At 43.7% G+C, this 18,709-nt stretch overlaps 1 protein-coding gene across 6 annotated transcripts; it reads left to right on the top strand.

Annotated features, from left to right (window-relative positions):
* The first annotated feature begins 3 nt into the window (after nt 1-3).
* On the top strand, nt 4-18,327 carry INCENP (inner centromere protein). 6 transcript variants are annotated; one of them, XM_055721992.1, is made up of 18 exons: nt 4-212; nt 297-410; nt 902-1,683; nt 3,640-3,691; nt 3,851-3,884; nt 6,408-6,486; nt 7,048-7,099; nt 7,414-7,531; nt 7,618-7,752; nt 8,647-8,763; nt 10,204-10,313; nt 10,702-10,822; nt 11,576-11,698; nt 12,247-12,419; nt 12,715-12,805; nt 14,309-14,419; nt 15,573-15,732; nt 16,478-18,327. In XM_055721992.1, exons 1-18 carry the CDS (start codon nt 85-87, stop codon nt 16,690-16,692), a joined length of 2,715 nt encoding a protein of 904 aa, XP_055577967.1. In that variant the 5' UTR covers nt 4-84; the 3' UTR covers nt 16,693-18,327. The 6 variants fall into 6 exon arrangements, with proteins under 6 accessions (XP_055577967.1, XP_055577970.1, XP_055577972.1 ...); XM_055721995.1 differs by having other exon boundaries at nt 14,312-14,419; XM_055721997.1 differs by lacking the exon at nt 14,309-14,419 and having other exon boundaries at nt 12,715-12,802.
* The last annotated feature ends 382 nt before the right edge of the window (nt 18,328-18,709 follow it).

An 18,709-nucleotide genomic window follows, 5' to 3' on the forward strand; every position in this document is an offset into this window, starting at 1 on the left:
CGGAAGGCGGGCGCTAGGTTTGAATTCGAGGCGGGGCCGGGCCGGGGTCGCGCGCGGGCGGTTGGACAGGGGTGTTCTGAGGCGATGGCGGGCCCGGCGCAGCTGCCCGCGGTGTGCGGCCGGCGGCTGGCCCAGCTCCTGCGGCAGGTGGATGATACCGACCTGCAGTGGCTGGCGGAGATCCGTGAGGAGGCGGCTAAGATGTTCACGAGGTACCGATCCCCCGCCGCCAGCTGCCCTGGGCCGCTGCCGGCCGTCCCCCGCGCTGAGCCCCCGCCTCTCGCTTCCCTTCACAGCCACTACAGCGATGAGCCGGAGCTGATGCCCAAGACGCCGTCGCAGAAGAGCCGGCAGCGGAGGAAGCGCCTTTCTGCGCTCCGGGAGGAGAACCAGGAGCCCGGCAGGAAGAGGTAGGCCGGCCGGCGCCCCCCGTGAGGCGGCCCTACAGGCCGCGGGGGGCCGGGCCGGGCTGGGGGAGGCGGAGTGCCGGGCTCCCCTCAGTGCCTGGGGAGGAGGGCAGCTGTGGGGGGGCTGGAGAAATCCGCTGTGAGAGGTCGCACGGGGTCTCCTCTCCACAGCGCCTCCCTGGCGTTCTCCCCTCTTCCGTGTGTTGAGGGTCCGGCTGGACGCCGCGCCCGGGCGCGCCTCGGCCCAGCGGCCTGGGAACGCCACGGCACCGCCGGCCTGTGAGAAGCGCTGTTGTCACTCGAGTTTCGTTTTGTGTCTGTGTCTCAGAGCGGTTGTGTAGCCCTATTCTGCAGCTCTGTGTATACTGAGCTTTTAGAGTGGCTCGTCCCAGATGTTTTAGCTTTGTTTCTCTGCGTGTTCTCGTTTGTGCATGGAAGGACTTTGGTCTGTTCCTGAGTCCAGCTCCAGTCTAACACGCTGTTTGTATCATTAGATTGTCTAGAAAGAGGAATAGCAGTCTCAGACTGGCACCCCGTGCACGATGCTCTCAACGACTCCGAAATAAAGAAAACCTAGAACTCAGTAGGGCTGAGGCCAAAGATGTCTCTCCACCAAAACGTGTGACAAGATCTCAGACTGCAACACTTGCTAAAAGCACGGAGAGCTTTCCTAAGATGCCTCCTGGCCAGCAAGCAGGAGAGAAGGTTCCCTTATCCGAAGCTGATATTGGTGATCACGTTAACATGATGACAGACCTCCAGAAGAGTGCATCTAAACCAGCGAAACAGCTCTCCACAACCATCCTCTTAAGCTTAGATGATTGTTCTCCTGAAAAAATCTGGGTTGCCAAATCGCCGCCTGTGCCTGCAGCCACTGAGCTGATAGTTCCTCATACCCCTGAAGCAAGTGATGCACAAGAAAGCAAGCCTGCATCTTGGCTGAACAAGGCAAAGGCAGCTAATAGTACAGTCATTTTAAGTGAAACGCCTGGGCTAGAGGAGGTACATGAGACTGCTCAGGTGCAGGAGGGGTCTGATAAGGAGCCTTCCCAGCCCATAAGGGATAGCCTGGAGACTCCGACAGGTTCTAGGCTCAGCCGTCACTCAGTGCGCAGAAGTCTGATGGGTAAAACTTCCCTGATTCACAGAACCTCCTTGGCAGAGAAATACTCTCTAGCTAGCAAGAGGGAAAGTATGATCCGCAAATCTGTCACCAGGACAATGGTCAAGAGGAAGGCAGCTCAAAAATCATCCGTGTCTTCCAGTTGCATGGATAGTAAGTTTGAATGCCACCAGATGAGTTTGCTTTGCACCTTTTCTGCTCTTTTTGTCGTGCTGCTTTCCACTGGCAAAGGAAAACAATGCTAGGGGGCTGGTTCTTCAGTTTGGGTGTAGCAGCTGATCTTCCTAGGCTGGACAGGCTGCAACTGAGCATGGCTGTTCTAACTGGCTTTCTAGAGACCTATGTGATTAGAGAAACCCAGTAACTGTGCTAGCTTGTGGCCTGTGAATTCAGTCTTGTAAATCATCTGGGAGCACAGCCTTAATGTTTTCTGAGTTTCCATGGTGGTAGCCTGGAAAGCTAAGGAGGAGGCTGGTGAACAGGGTTTGTTGCTGCTGTGAGAGCCCAGAACCCTCTCACACAAAGGCCTGTGTGTTTTCTGGGAAATCAAGTAGCTAAATTCACTGCTCTTTAAGCAGAATCTGGCTGCTTGTTGATCTGCTCTTTTGAGAAGGGAATGTTGAAACTGAACTTTGTAAACTTATTGCAAGTCTTCCAAACTTTTACAATTTGCAGCAGAGGCAGGTTTTGGCACAGGGCAAACTTATTTAAACGTTCATCCATGCTACTGGAATGCAGGCATTAAATTTATTGCAGGAGAACAAAGTGATGGATATAACATCTCTTCTTTCCCTCAGCTTGGAGGAAAAAAAAAGAGGCTAGTAAATGGTGGACTAGTTAACTGCTCCTGAAATGCAGGTGATGCAGGAGAACCTTTTCCATACAATGTGATGTTAAGGAGAGATTTGCTCTACTGTACAGCATACTTCTTTGAAGGGAGAACTAGTACAGCTGAAATAATGTTAGTGTGACATCTTAATCTGCACTGTTCTAGCTTTGTGGGCTTCGTGCTGTATGAAAATGTCTTTTCTCAGAGTTATCCTACTTTTGCTGTAAAACGATATACTTGGATAAGCACTGTAGTAGTTTTTTTCCATACCAATTTAACTGTTCTAGTTGAATGTTTTTCTAGCACTGCAGTCCCTAGTTCCTGTACCAGTAACAGGATAGTGTGGAATTTTGCATAAATTTAAGCACAGTGTTGAGAGCTCCCTCAGTAAAAAATGAAACCGTAGGGAAGTCTCCTCATCTGTAACTTTGAAGAGGTGCTGATATAGCTTTATCTACTCAGTTTAAATGATTAGTCTGGATCTGGATTACCTGGGAGGTTTAAGGAAAGCTATTGCTTCCCTCTGTACTACTTGATGCAACTCATCTTCTGCCTAGTCAAAATTTCCAGGTGTAAGGAGAGGAACTGAGATGTTTGTCAGCTCCACTTGAGCTTATTAATGCTTGAAAGCCCAAAATATGTTAATCAACTGCAGAGCTCATCTGCTGTGTCTCTGATCCAGCAGATCTTGCACGGGTACGTGTACAGCACGTGTGTTTGTGCTTCCTTCGGTAACATCCGTGATGGAAGTATGGGAGCAGACTGTGTGCTCGCATGCTTTGACTAGGCAAAGTCTGCCCTTGTGTACTCGAGCTGAAGCTGCATTGCCTTCTTAATTATTAACAACAGTTTCTGGCTGTGCTGGTACTTAAAAGCTAGCTACCATTGAGCCGGATGGAATGCTTAGCAGGAAGCAGCACTCAGACTGTAAATAACGCTGGTTTTAACTACTGCTAAGACCTGGATGTAGCCCTGCAAAATGAGTCTGAAGTCTAAACCTACTCACTCCTAATGCATGCTTGTTGAATATCACTTTGAAGTCATCTATAATTGAAAACATCTGTTTTCTTATATTAAAATTGCAGACAGCATTTTCTCTAGTGCTGCTTAGGTATATTCACCTGCCCTTACTTGTAGTGGCATGCATTGAACTGTAGGCAATAAGGCAGGAGGCAGAGCAAATGCCTCCGCAGCAGTTTTGAGTGAACTTCATTACTACAGAAAGAGCCCTGGCCTGCACCTGTATGTTATAGCTCGGGCATTTTTTTATTTTCCTGCAGTCTCCAGCTCTGGAGCAGTGCCAGAGGATGAAGAAACAGTTGTCAAAACTAGGTGAGACTACTTTAAGATATTTCTTTATCCTTAATATTCTGCTTGGAGGACTTTTTTACAGTGACATTCTTGGAATAAATTGCACTGCTTGCAGGTAGCAAGTGACTTCCTGGTTTCCTTGATGTTGTTAAACACTGCTGCTTTTTTTATTTTTTCTAGGTCTCCTCCTGGACCTTCTCCCCCCTCCAAGTTGGTAAGATTTGAGCAGAGATCAAAAGCATTTCTGTTTGTGTGGACTTGTGAGCAAAATGTGTTGAATACACCTCTCATTTGCTACTGGGGAGTTAGGAAGCTGTGGCCACAGGCTGCTGGATTCTGCCAGCCTGCTGCATAGCCCCTGAATAAAGAAGGCACAGAGCATGTGGCTGGCATATGTGCATGAGCCTGTCTACAGCCTCCCTGGTTCTGATAGACTGATAAAGTCTGAGATCGTAGAGTCTGTTTTAGTCACAACATTCCAAAATTAGTAAAATGAAAACCAGTAAGTTTTATTTGGAAAATGACCACAAGTGACCCAAGGCTTATTTTGGATGCCAGTAGAGGTATTCTCTCAGTATGGTGTTAGAATCTCAGATGCTTTCAAAACCAAGGCTAGCTTTGACTAGAAAACAGTGTTCTTTCTGCCATGTTGCATTAATATATTTAAATGTCACTGGTGACTTGATGCACACTAGCATGAATACTGACTTTGGCAGTGCCAGTATTCAGAGTCAAGTTGTGCTTTGTGGCTCTTGTTTCTTGGCCTCTTGCTAGAGCTCACTATATGAAAATCCAGTCCTGATTCTATACAGACAAATAACCTTATAATTCAGGGAAGCTTTTTTTCAGTTGGACAGAGTTTGTACACTATTATTATTTCTGTATTTTTAAAGCTTCTTTTGACCTTTTTGTTAGTCCTGCAGATTATTCAGAATTTGTCAGTTTGTCTTAAGAAAACCACAGAATTTTGTAAACGTCATTCAGGTCAAAAACATGTCCCTCCACTATTCTCACTCCCCTCCTGAAGAAGAAATCCCAGGATTATGTCAATGTTTTGTCTTGAGTATTCAATAAGCAAAGACTGAATTGATGGAGCAGAGCTCTGTGGCCTTAAGTGCTTCTGTAAACAAGCACAGCTTATACCTGCTGTTACGGCTGTGCTTGTGCCGTGGTTTAACCCCGGCCAGCATAGCTGCTCACTTACCACCCCCTCACCCAGAGGGATGAGGAGGAGAATTGGAAAGGAATGTAAAGCTCAAGGTTTTGTATAAGAACAATTTAATACGTACAGCAAAAGCCTCACATGCAAGCAAAGCAAAACAAGGAATTCATTCACTACTTCCCATCAGCAGGCAAGTGTTTGGCCGTCCCCAGGAAAGCAGAGCTCCATCATGCGTACTGGTTACAAGTATTGTAGCTGAAACCACGACAGCCCGTGAAAGTTCAAATAAACTCAGTTTTTCTAGTGTCCCTGGACTTTTAGCTTGCCTGAGTTACAACTGTGGAACAAGTTAAAGGGAAAATGTTGAGAATAAAAAACCAAGAAAACAAACCAAAATTGACTGCTTTGCAGATTTGAATAGAGGACTCATCTCTTTTGTTTCTGTACCCTGAGGAATTTATAAATACAGTCTAGTCCATGCAGTGCATTCAATCTATCCTCGATCCTCAGCTTTTATTTCTACACCACTGATGTTGAGAGTGGGACCTTGTGGCCTGTCCCACTCTTAGCCTATGTTGCTGTGTTACCTTACCCTATCTATCTATCCAGAGTTTTCTTGGCAAACCAAATTAGGTTTTATTTCTGCCAGGCTTCCTTTGGGAGCTGTGGGTAGTGTGGAAAAGTGGTGACGCCGCAACCTTCTCAAACCAGAAAATATCTTTGTCTATAGGAACATATAAAGGCAGTATCTGTATGCATGCTGTCTTTTAAAGACCAGATTCTTCTCGGGCCTAACCTCAAATTAATCAGATCTATGCCCTTCTGTTGGGCTACAAGGTGCTTCCTTTACCTAGCCTTAGGATAAGACCCTACAGAAGCATTTGGGGAGCATAAAGTTTCCATGCTTCTTTTTCTTCTCTTCCCAACTCCTTTATGTCTGCCAGCCTATGCAGGTTTGGGGAGTAGAATTAATGCTTGTCTCGCTAGCAGAGTGCAGATTTCAAAAGCCGTTGCCTGCCCTCTTGCAGGCATATAAAACCATTATCACAACAGAATTTTCTAGCAGTGTAAGTGCAAAGGCAGCAAATAGCGATGCATATCACATTCATAATAGAAACAGATAAATGAAGGAAATGAGCTGTTTGTCTTTGCTGTCTCGCTGTTTGTCCATTCATCACTACTCAGTAAAATGAGTGCTGCCTGACCCTTTGCCAGAAGCCCAGCAAGCATTAACAGATTTCCAGCTTGAAATGCTTTCGTGCTTAATAGTTAATGAGTTTGTTCAGTTTAAGTAGCGCATCCCTCATTGCAGATACTTGTGTTCTCTTAATGTCTGTGTTTCTAGTGATGACATGATGTTAAGGAATTTATCAAGATCGTGTCCTGAGGTATTTTTCACAGCTGCAGGTTTTGACTTCACTCTGGGTACTAGTACCAATACTTGATAATATGTGTGCAGTTTTGCACTCTGGTAATATTGTAGACAGTGTCCTTGTCAGAATGACATCATGATTTGTAATAGTAATTGGCTGTTTCTGTGTGAGAACTGATAAAATCTATTTGCTTTTCCTACAGAATCCTCAAAGTCCCCAAATGTCACTTCGCTCTCAAACCATGAGCAGAAATGAACAGCTGCAGGAGACAAGCAACAACGGTAGCTTCCGGAGGATTTTTGTGGCAGAATTTTAAAAAGTCGTTGCTTTGTTGGCAGGCTGACTGGGAAGTTTGAAAGATTGGCTAGTTAATTTGAGAGCCAGTTTGAAAGACTAATCTAATCTTTGACAAGTGAGGATTTGTTTCAGGAGATTAGCAGTTGGTAAATTCTGTGCTGGAGTTATTTGCCAGCCTGGAAAGCCCATGGACATAGATGTAATGAAGCTGGAGGGATGCATGTTCTCCAGGTTACGGGAGGCCTAGCTGAACCCCGTTTCTAAAGCAAGTGGTTTCTCTGTATCTGTGTGGAACGCAATAGCTGTATTAGTGCAAACTGCGTACCGCAGATTATTTTAGACAGATTTGCTTTATTTTGTATTTCTAGGTTTGAAATGTGCTGTGCAGTTGCATGCTGAAAGCAAGAAAGGTCCTGCTGTGCATAATTCATGGCAGGGTTTTTTTTTCTATTCAGTGGGCTGCTAAATCTGTTGTCTGCTTTCAAAGTTGTGTTGGATTTTTTTTTTCCAGATAGAACTAACTGTCTAACTATGTTTTCTTTCAGAAAGCAACTTAAATAAGAAAGGGGAGACCCAGGAATCACCCCAGAGTGCCAGGTATGTTCACAGAAGCATTCCGCTTTCTGCCTCTGGAGATCTGTAGTCCAGTTCAGAGCAGGTTCAAGGCTGAAACATTGTTAAATGGTTTCAGTGTTCTGTGATTATGAAACTTTCGCATGTACGTTTTCTCTGCCTCTATGAAAAGAGGACTTACACTGTATCTTTTATCACCTTAGAAATTTGTTATTGGATAACTACTTGCGCATACATGATGAAATATCTTTTAAGCTAAGATAGTTGTATGACCTTTTTTTAAACCTGAGACAATCAGGAGGATTGGCCAGGTACGATGGGCTGTATTTTTCTGACAGGAGAAAGCCAAGTTACAAAAGAGCTGTGGATGAATGCTATGACAGTCAGCAAGCAGAAGATGGAGGGCTTTCTCCTCCAAGAAGAAAGACGCCATCCCCTGCCTTTCCAGCCAGCAAAGTAAGATTGTTGTAATCCTGATGCACTTCACCAAGACCCATTTCTTACTCATGTTCCTGAGGATTGTTCTGGTGTTCCTCTCATAGGTTGTCCGTCCTTTCAAAACATTTTTGCACACTGTACAGAAAAACCAGCTCCTCATGATGCCAGCCTCTGTGGGAAAAAATGGAGTAATAAAATCTTTTATCAGGTACAACACTCCTATCCAGTCTGATCCCAAGGTAAGACGAGATTCTGTTGTAAGCTAGTACATGACAGTCTGATGAGTGTCTAAGTTAAAGCACAGATGTGAAAGAAACTTTTCAACCCATATTAAACTAAGAAGTAGATTTAAGCTGTCTGTTTACGCTTGCATAAACTAAATAAAATTATGATTAGTCAGCTTCCTAGAGTTCTAGTTTGGACACTAAGCTTTATTACTGTAGCATTTCCCTGTGGTGTTAGCAAGGAACAGTTGGGAATGAAAACTGGGAAATGAAAATCAAGGGGATTTGAATACTGCAGTTGAGAACTGAAGTCTCATTTCTAGGACTTATCTAATGAGTGAGATCTGAGAAAATGCCTCTTAAATCCAGACTTCTGATGTTCTGAGGTTTTTCAGACCTTTGAAGCGGGAAGAAACATGAGGCTGTCCTGAATAGGACTGCTGGGTCAGCAAGACAAGTATGCCAGTGTCCAAATCTAATGGACATAAATATGAAAGTAGTAGAGTTATTGCAACCAGCAAAACCAAACCCTTCACCTTTGCTGTTTGCAGGCAGATGCATCTACCTGTGCAGTACCACTGTGAAGTTTACAGCATCGCAGGGGAAGCTCCTGTCCCCCAAGCAGAGTAGTTTGGGTGCACGGGATTTGAGAAGATCTGGTTCTAGATTTCCAAAAGGAGTTGGTTTTCCCTGTGTTCCGCTTACATGGGACAATTTGGTCGTAAATCATCCTGATTTAACTATGTGGGCTGGACTTGCAGTAATCCTACCTGCATCACTGATGGGCAGCCCTACTTTTACTGATCTGCATTTAGATTTGTGTTTAACTGGAAGAGAAGTCAGTGTTGAAGGACAAGCAGGTCTCAATCAGTGTGATGTAGTTTCTACACCAGAATAGCTCTCTGACAGGGTCAGGCAAGTATGAGGGTGCAGCTTCACAGATGCGCCTATGGACTTGCTGGAAGCTGGCATGTCGAGCACAGATCGCTCATGCTTCCCATACACAACAACTGCCTGCAGAATAAGGTAATTCTAGGGCTTGTTTTCACTTGCAGGAGAGTTGGGGAGGGAGAGGAGGGTGTACTGCAGAAACTGGTTTTCCTGCATCTAACTTATATCTAGGCTGTATCTGGCAACCTAATATCAAAACTTCTTTGTATTGCTTAAAGCCATCACAGCTGTACTGCTTAGAGTAGGTAGGAGAAGTCTGTTGTTAGGAAGTAGCGAAGGATTCAAGCTTCAGTCTCACTGCTGACATTAATGTCTGTGTTGGCAAAGGAGCTAATGTGATACGAGAAGTCTTCTGACTGGTGCATCCTTTGTTGGTGTCAGTTCATTGAATGTTATATTTTAGGCTTCATTCCAGTGCACACAGCTTCCCCTCAGGATTTTTTCCATGTGGGTGATACACATAACTAAATAGCACCAGAGCAGTTAAGATGTAATTGTTAGTTTTAAATTAGCCAGTTTGGATGCTAGTAACAATTTACAGCATGGAGTCCGGCATAAGATAATCACAACTATTTCATTGTACTTATCAATGGGTTTGTACTAAGACCAGGGCTGTCATAATTAGACATCTGCAGGATCAAATCTGGCATTAAATTTGTTTATCTTAATCTGTTTGCTGTGACTGTAGTGATAGCTGGATCTTCCTTTTCTAATCGAACTATACTTAGGCTGAGTTAGCTGGACTCATTTTAGAAAAATGAGAAAAATGCCCTGTATTTCTGTCTAGATGACATACAGGGCTGACTGTGTGCTTGAAACAAGCTGTAAGCACTCTGTCTAAACGGTGGTGGTTTACCATGAGATAAAGCTTTGTGGGAAGCAAAGATGCCAGTGGGAGCTCTGAGCTGAAGCAAGCAAGGTGCTTCCTAGAGCACCATCTGTCCCCTGCGCTCACTGCAGGAAGCTGGTATCATTGCCAAGCATTAGCACTGCTTTTTTGGTTCTTTTTACCAACGTAAGTCAGTGCTGGCTGTCTGCAATCTCTGTGGAAGCTGCCTGGACTTCAGGAGCTGATGCTTCTCTTTCAACTTCCTAGCTTCTTCTCACACCCTCAAAGATAAATACCTTTTTTTAAATACCTCGATATTTAAAATAAATATTTAAATATTTAATAATATTAAATATTTATATTAAATATTAAATAAATAATAAATAAATATTTAAAATAAATTTAAAAAATTTATTTAAATATTTAAATAAATACCTCGACATGCCAGCTTCCAGCAAGTCCATAGGCGCATCTGTGAGGCCTTGTTTTCTATCACATCTGTTCCCAAACATCCACGGCCACATCACAGGCCACCTAAGCTCTGTTTCAGGGTTGTTACTATCCCCTGGTTCTGGCTGCAGTTCGCAGTTCCTTGGTGTTATCTCTGAGCCCTTACTTAACCCGAACAAGTTGACATAGAAGGGAGCCCTGGTACGTGGGTATAACCACATTTCAATCTGCCTCAGGAAAAGGAGAGACAGAAGCTAGAGACTCTAAGGAAAAAACAGGAAGCCGAGCAGCTGAGAAAACAAAAACTGGAGGAAGAAAAGAAACGGCGACTAGGAGAGGCAAAGCTGTGAGTATATGCTTTCTGCCTTGTCTGGACTGTTTTCTCTGCACCTGTATGTCCCTCTTTCTAGGTCTTTTATCTTGCAGAGTCCATACGTGCAGCAAAAGTTCTTGTCGGCTTGCTCTCACACCACAAAGGCAGTATTTATTCTCATAGTATCTGTCTACAATGCTAATAAAAAGTTAATTATCCTAGCTGACTGCTTCTTCAGCATTTTGTCTGAAGTCCTTTGTCTCAGATGGAGCTTAAAAATATTGCTAATGTTTAAATGAATGGTGTATTTGGCTCATTGAATTTCATGCTGCCCAAGAGCTGTGTCTGTTGGCTATGTATTTGGATTGTAAGGAGCTCATTCAGCTGGACTGCAATGATGAAGTTGGACTGTGTCCTGTAGGAAGCGTGAGGAGCGCCTGCGCAAGGTGTTGCAAGCTCGGGAACGAGCAGAGCAAATAAAGGAAGAGCGGAAAAGGCGCATTGAGCAGAAGATAGCTCTGTTTGATGAGAAAACTGAGAAGGTAAGGCCCATTATACCTATAGAGTTTATCTGGGAGAATAAATATTCTATTGAGGTAGATGATGCCGCATGAGAGTGCCTTCCAGAAAGAGAGGAACTGAGGCTGCTTAACATCTAGAGAATGAACTGAAGAGCAGTTGAATAAAGAATTTCCCAGAACCTTGGTGATTCTGAGTGACTGCCTTTTGGTTACAGCAAATGGCAGATGAAACCTCTTATTTTCCAGAATTGTGAATCTAAATGGGCTTTATTAAGGCTCTGTTAGTCAGATGGGAAAAGAACTTCAAGTAGATAAAGCCAGCCTAATGGCCTTGAGGCTTAATCTACTTGAAGTTCTCCCATCTGACTAATAGATGAAAAGGTGAAAATAAACATACTTCCTCCATGCCCTTTCTTGTATCTGAGACTTTCAGACAATTTGCACATAGCAGTCATTTGTCTACTTTAATTATCTCCATCTGCTTTTCTCATTTCATGGTTCTGAGAATATATTCTGATAGCTTTTGTGGTATTAGATGCATAAATACCAGAATAGGATCAGCTTTTCCTGTGGAGATGTAAAAGGGACATTTCCCTAGTAAGTATTACCTTTTGAAAATAAAGCACAGGTACCATTGGCTCCTGGTGGTAGAAAAGGAAACTTTTGCCCTGTGAGAGGGTGGGAGTTCTGCATCTTTGAGACTTGTTGCTGTGATCCACAGAGAACTGTCCCATCTGAGACTTAGGTATTCAGCTAGTGATGTGTGTGTCCTAGGTGAGGGAAGAAAGGTTGGCAGAGGAGAAGATCAAAAAGAAAGCAGCTGCTAAGAAAATGGAAGAAGCAGAGGCCCGGCGCAGGCATGATGAAGAGGCCAGAAAACAAAAAGCACTGCAGCAGGTCTGTGCTGGAGCCCATCCTGTCATCCTGCATGCAGTCAGAATGGCTGCAGTCTGCCACAGGTGAAGCGAGGAATCTAGCCAGGAGTACTGAGACAAACCAAGTGAAAATTAGTGGAGCGAAGGGGCTTTGTCCTTAAAGTTCTCTGCAGTGTTGTGCTTCCTGCTTCCTCTCGCAATATGCTGTCAGCTGTTAGTGGTGATTGTGACCCACATTTCTTCCGCAGTTCTGGAGAGATTCTTACTAAAGACCTTAATTTGTGGATTGGCAAGTATTAAAACCTCTTAGTTAAAACTGTCCCTGAGATCCAGAGTGTGGTGGCTCATAGGCACATGGGTACATCGTGGGCCAGGAAAGGCCAGCATTGAAACAGCTGGAGAGATGATGCACCTACCTTGAAAGCACTGGGACTTTAGCCCTGAGTTGTTTCTATCCTGTGTAGTTATAGGTGCTAGGGATTTGGGTCAAATAAGGTGTTCCTGCTCCTTTATTCTGGAGCCTGTTCCTGTATGATGTAAGGTGAGTAATTGTCTTGTTTGGCTTACTAGGAAGAGGAGGAACGTCGGCACAGAGAACTAATCCAGAAGAGGAAGGAAGAGGAGCAGGAACGTGCCAGGAAGATTGCTGAGCAGAGACAGGCAGAACAGGAGAGAGAAAAACAGCTGGCTGCAGAGAGAGAGCTGGAGAGGAAGAAGGAGCAGGAGAGGATCCAGGCAGAAAAGTAAGACGGTATCCATTTATGTACTAAATTCTTTGCTGGGACTTTGGAAAGAAGCAGGCACAGAGGGCAGCAGCAAAAGGCTCAAGCAGTTGAAGAGCTACTTTTTGCTGTCCAGAGTCGTGCTGACCACCACGGGCACTGAGCTGCCAAGAGGAAATTCTGGGCTTAATAATATAGGAACTGTGGTGGGGAGTGCCCTGACAAGCTGTGAGAAAGAGTGGTTTGCAGCAGGCACTGGGTGGGAGGGTACCCTTGTCCAGTTTTGAGAGTAATGGTCTGTTGCTTTGGTTCTCAGGCTACGTGAAAAGCAGGAGAAGGCTGCTCGCCTGCAGAAGGAAGTGTTGGCTGCTAAAGAACAGCTCCGTAAGGAGATGGAGAAGAAAGAAGTATGTATGGTCTTTTTGTAGATGAGTAGAGCCACATGGATCTGACTCCAGTAGCTGTTACTGTTAGGAGCAGCTTCGCTGTGAAGCTGCTGGGAACCCTGATGAGTCAGTTGCACTTCTCAGCCTGAGCCAACCAAAGGTGCTTGTGCCCAGAGTCTGTTCTCTGTCTGCTTCAGAAGGTTGTGCTTGCTCTCTTCAGATGGCAGCAGTGCAAGAGGAAAGGACAGATGAGCACATGTTGAAGCGAGGTTTTTGGCTTTTTCCCTTTTCTGTGCCCTGGTGTATCTACCTCTCTCGATACCAAACCATAATTAATCCCACACTTTTCAGAAGCATCATCTCAATTTTGCATTTGGGCCACCTTCAGCAGAACCACACGTACAGACTGTAGGCTTTGTCAGGTTATTTTCTGCAACAGTCATGCCAGCATCGATTCAGCGGGTGGTTTTGCTCGTGGTGAAGAGAGAACTTTTGATGCTTTGGCAGTCCATGCTATTTACATAAAGCAGCTGCAGCTGGATAGGGTCAGATTTTTGCTTAACTTGCAGCATTGCCTTTTCACCAGAGCAGACATGAATCCCACAGGTGTTGTTCAGGTAGCTTTTGGAATGTCCCTTCTGAAGGATTTGCACACAGAAATTGCTCGGAATTGGTAGCAAACCCTTTGCTATTTGGACTTGCTTTTTGGTTTATATAAGGTCTGTGAGAACTTGCACTTTCAAAAGGAGAAAGAACAGAAGGTTGGAATAGTTGGTTGGAAATTGTCCAACATTTCCCTAAAATCACTGTCACTCCTATTAGCATGCTGACAGCAGTTGTGCAGCTGCCCTTCAGGAAGCTGAATTCTTTGGTGGGGATCCTGCCTGCCCAGCAAGCCCCTCGCTCTGTCGGTTAGCTTTGTTAAGTTGACAGGCAGCTGGTGTAGACCTGTGTACAACCTGTCCTGCTCTTAAGACTGGGTGGGATTTATTTCACCTCTTTATAAATGTGTACTGTTAGAGTTAGCAGCCTCTTGCTTTCTTTTAGATTCGGTAGGAAGAAGCATGCATTCATAGGGTGAAGTTGTTTGGACCCTTTTGAGATGGTTACTGTAGAAGGGGATGACTTAGCCTCTAAAAATAGTGTTTATTAGGCTAAAAAGAAGCTAAGATCAGTAGCATAGTTTTTTTCCATCTGCAGATGGTCAGCTGGTTTCTGTTGTTTATATCCTGAAGATAAAGTCTGTAGCAAGTGTTTCAAAGCATGAGGTTGCTGCAATATCAGAGGAAGGCAACTGAAGCTCATAAATGGGAAGGTCAATTTGTTTGTGCCACTTCGAGGCACTCAACTGTTGCATTGTATTTGTTCACTGTCTGCACTGTGTTCAAAGTGCTCCTTAGCATCACAAGTAACAAAGACTTGCAATTAGATGCTTAGATATTTTTCTGCGTATCAAAAAACCCAGATGCCTGGATTAAGAGCATAGTTTAGTTAATCAGATTATTTGTGATATTGGCTTCTCAGCAGGAGAAGAGGCTAGCAGAGATGAGGAGGCAGGAGCAAGAGCAGAAGAAACTGCCAGAGGAACAAAAGGCTAAAGATAAAGCCCAAACACAGCACCTAGAAAACAAAGAGGTAATTGTGTGCTCTCTGGTGAAATATCTTTAAGGGATGACATCAGAGAACTTTGATTCCAGCATTGACGTGCTGTTACAACGGGCACTTTTACCCTCTGCTGCTTATATTCCTTTTCAATAATGAAGGAATTCTGTAAACTTCTTTCCAGGCTATCTGAGGTTGACTTCTGGTGGCCTTGTGTATTAAATGACTTTTGGGGAAAGAAAAGGAGAGAAGGGAAGGGAAGCAGCAAGTCTTTGTCAGGATAAGACAGTGGATGTTAAAGTTGCTTGCCTTTCTAAGCTTCTCCTCTAAATGCTGAATGAACCTCACAGGCAAAAGAGATGCTGAAATAGCATTATTTAAGTTCAAACTTGGGAACAGCTGCAGGATGGCAGCAGAGTCTGTGGAACGGTATTGTGTGTGGGCCTTGCCACTGATGGAACTAGAGGAAAAACCTGCCGGTGGATGGGTATGTCCTGAACATTGAGAATAAATGTATGAATCTTTATCTCCTTGCAAAGCTATATATTTTAATCTTTAAACTCAAAAACAGTGAAATATGAGTTAATGTTAACAGATGCAAAGCCATGAAGGCAGCCTCTTATGGGGAAGAAAAACTGTTTCCAACTCTCTAGAGAAATGTTTCACAATTGGTGAAATTTGCAGTTTTATGTCTTTCTTCATCGCTTGCATTTCTTAGTCATGCTGTTCACATAAAAATTATAACACACTTTGTCCTGAGTTGTTAGGTGTGTATTCGCTATATGGTATTAATCAGATTAATATTAAACAAGCCCAGAAATTTGGTTGTATTATATTTAAAGCATGTTACTTGCCCCCAGCTTTGAGGATGTAACAACTCCATTTAAACCTTGCTTCCAATTGAACTGCTGTATGTAGATGCATCTCTATTGCTAGCTTGTTAATGTCATATGTAGTCAACTAAGCAGCCTAATTGAACAGGAGAAGGCAATGCAAAGTCATAATTGGGTCAGAACTTTAGAACTTGGATCAAAACTTTAGAACTGCCAGGTGTCAGGTTTTGCAATTACGTGGTAAAACAAGAAGTGAATTATTGAGCTATTACAGTCAACAAGTGTCTTGCTGCAACACAGAAGTGTAACATTGCTATTGCATCTAAAGCTTGTGGAATATCTTTGTCTTCTAGAATTCACCTGTCTGCACTTCATATCAGATGACTCCACGGGCCCAGAAAGATCCAAAGCCCCCCCCAGTAAATCCAGACAACTATGGAATGGATCTGAACAGCGATGACTCTACTGATGATGAAAGCCAGCCTCGCAAGCCCATCCCTGCCTGGGCCACTGGTATGTATTAGCAGGTTGATATCTATCCTAAAATTCCCCCAACAAACCCTACTGCAGCTTTGCTCCATCAGATCGTGAGACCTGGTATAAGATTTTGTCTGGTTCCTCCTACTTGCACGCTGTAGTTAAAAGTACTGGTCTTCAGCATTGTAGCTGGAGTGCTGAGTCAAGGGCTCCTCTACCACTTGGGGATCATCTTGTGACAGTGTTGGGGAACAAATACTCTTTTAAACAACCTTAACAGAGCTGCTAAGTGTTATTTTGCCAACGTGAAAGGCATGTACTAGTGCATTACTGCTCTGGACTTGAGCCTGCTTGACATTGATTTGGCTTTAAAGAGCAAAGTAATGCCAGATGTCATGGACCAGGTTTCAGACCGGCTGTTGTTCTGGTTCTGAAATACTCTGTTCCATGATCTCATGTTCCACCTACCCCAGGGAGCTAAGAAGTTGTGGGGAAACTAGTGGTATCTGCAGGAAGAAAAGCTGAGAAACCTTGCCTCTTGCAAACTTATTCCAGTTCCTGGACAGAATTCAGTAGCCGCAATATTCACCCTCCACGTGATCTATGGTGAACTTTTAGGTTTAAACAGGGTGCTTTAAAACATCAAATACTGGAGGATTTCTTCCATTTGCAATCTCTGTGTGATTACAGATGAGGAGAGCAGGGGCATATTGCATGCAACAGCCTACACAGCAGTTTCAATTAAAAAAATTAGTGAAAATTTAATCTTTTGTTTCTCCAGGGAATCAGCTTAGCCAAACTGTAATGCACCAGTACTACAACCCTCCCGATGTTGATGCACTCTTTGGGGTGATTGCAAGCCCCAAGCTGGAGGACATCTTTTACAAAAGCAAACCACGCTACTTCAAGCGCACAAGCTCTGCTGTGTGGAATTCCCCGCCATTTTCAGGTGCCAAATCGGTTCTAGGTCTGCCATACAGCCTGAAAAAGTACTGAGGTGGGCAGTGGATGTTTCTTGTGGAGCAGTGGGTATGCATTTCTGTCTCTCTAGGTGAGAAAAGCTACTGTTGGTATCTGTAAATCTTCAGGTGTTAGCAGTGAATAAATGTCAACTCATACTGGGCCTCTTGCATTTTCTGGTTTTGGGGCTTATTTTCTCACTGTTAAGCAAAACAGCAAGCTTTTGGGAGAAACTGCCTCAGGAAAATGCATCTCCTTTTACCCTTCGCTTTAAGCTGGCAAAGATTTAGACCTTTAGGTCATGAGAGTGCATCACCTAAAGCTATGTGATCCTCCCCTCCTCAGCCAAGCAGGCTTGCCAGCAGTAAACCAAAGTTGTATGTCTGCCTGTCCCTGCTTACCTCGTGGCTGAAGCTAGAGTACAGCTAAGAGTCACCGCGCCCATCGGGAGTGCCATCCAAACATGTACTACTGATGTTCTGCAGAAGCAAGATACTAGCAGTTGTGGTCTTTGTCGGCTCCCACAAATCACAAAATGATTTTTGTTTCATTTTTTCAGCAGGATGCTTTTTGCCAACGCCAAGTGCAGTTATGTGCATAAGCTAGATTGATGCTGGTGTTTCCACAGCTCGGGCTGAAATGTGCTGAGGGTTTTATTGGCTGACCTGCTGCTGCTGGAGGGGATGTGACCCTCAGTGTCATCATGTCTCCAGGAATACCCAGAGTAGTGTAAGCAGTCTTAGTTGCTCTAGGCTTTAAAAGAAATTGTACAAAGGTTCTGATAGAATTTTGTTTCTCTAAATTCCAGGTGCGTGGCATAGATTGGATTGAAAGAACTAATTTAACTTCAATCCCTGTCTTTCTCCTTTCTCCCTTTGGCTGTTTCATTTGTTCAGCATCAAAACTAGTTTTATTTCTAGGCCTGTTTTGCAATTCATGTTCAATGAGACAGTGTCAAATGGACTGTTATCAAAACCATTTCCTTTTAACAGCAAAATACCAGCTCAGAATTTCGGTTCCGAGAGCACTTGGCATATTAGTCAGCCTTTCTACACCTAACTTGCGAATGGCACAGATGTAACAAGCTCCTGCGTAGGGAGAGAAGAGATCTCAGTAGAACACTACTTACTGGAAAGAGTGTAAGGGAAACAGTTACATTAGTTTCTGTAGGTTGTTCTATAGGTTGCCTAATCTGCAGAAGACAGACTCCTAGGGTTCTTACCTCAGATGAATCTTTTCTTTGAGGCTTGATTTGTTTTAAAGATGAGTGAGTGTTCACGGCTGCAGTTTCAGTAAGCAGAAGACTGAAGAACATAGTTTCTGTGTACGTACAACTTGGTCCTTAAAAAAAACCAACACCGTAGGGAGATTATACAACATGTAAGAAGACTTCTACCTTACCTTGTGCATATAGTAAAACCATTTTAAGCAAATGTCTTTAAAATGATGTGGGGTTTTGTATTTAAATACATCAACTGCTGGATTCTATGCTGTGGATTAGTGTTTTATACGTATGAGATGATTGTCCTTTGATAGATGCTCTGTAGATTGAGTTTTGTATCTTGGAGTGAACGTAACCTTTTTGTAAGAATCCTTGCTGAAATGGCAAAAACCTTAAAGTTGAATGCTATTTTAATGTCTGACAATTTGATAAAAGTGAGTTAAATAATCTCCTCTGGACTCATCACAGCTTTTTATTAGAAAGATCTACAGTATCTTGGAATCTGTCCTCTTGGGTTGCTTTTTGCGCTGTTTCCTCAAGATAGGAATATTCTGTCAAGGAAGAACTTCTTAACTCCTCCCACAGTGGAAAATATTTGTGCTTTGGAAAGCCTGAAGAATTGATGGCTAGTTTTACTTTCTTCTTTTGTTTCTGGACATTAGAAGAGGGACAGTTTGGCATAATGATATATTACCAGAAATTTTTGCTAAGGAAGACATGACTTGAATTCATCTTGAACTAACCTACATCCCTCTAATTTACTACTTGTATAACTTTAGAAAATACTCAGAATTGCCACCACCAGATTGAGCAAGGACTTCAGTCACAGTA

Source organism: Falco cherrug, chromosome 10, assembly GCF_023634085.1.
Source record: "Falco cherrug isolate bFalChe1 chromosome 10, bFalChe1.pri, whole genome shotgun sequence".
Taxonomy (NCBI): Eukaryota; Metazoa; Chordata; class Aves; order Falconiformes; family Falconidae; genus Falco; species Falco cherrug.

What these genes read in the sequence shown, in the direction of transcription:
- INCENP (XM_055721992.1), top strand. Translation starts at nt 85, where the DNA reads ATGGCGGGCCCGGCGCAGCTGCCCGCGGTGTGCGGCCGGCGGCTGGCC. An exon ending in CAGGAGCCCGGCAGGAAGAG is followed by an intron (nt 411 to 901) that starts GTAGGCCGGCCG and finishes TTGTATCATTAG; the next exon opens with ATTGTCTAGAAAGAGGAATA. An exon ending in CATCCCTGCCTGGGCCACTG is followed by an intron (nt 15,733 to 16,477) that starts GTATGTATTAGC and finishes TTGTTTCTCCAG; the next exon opens with GGAATCAGCTTAGCCAAACT.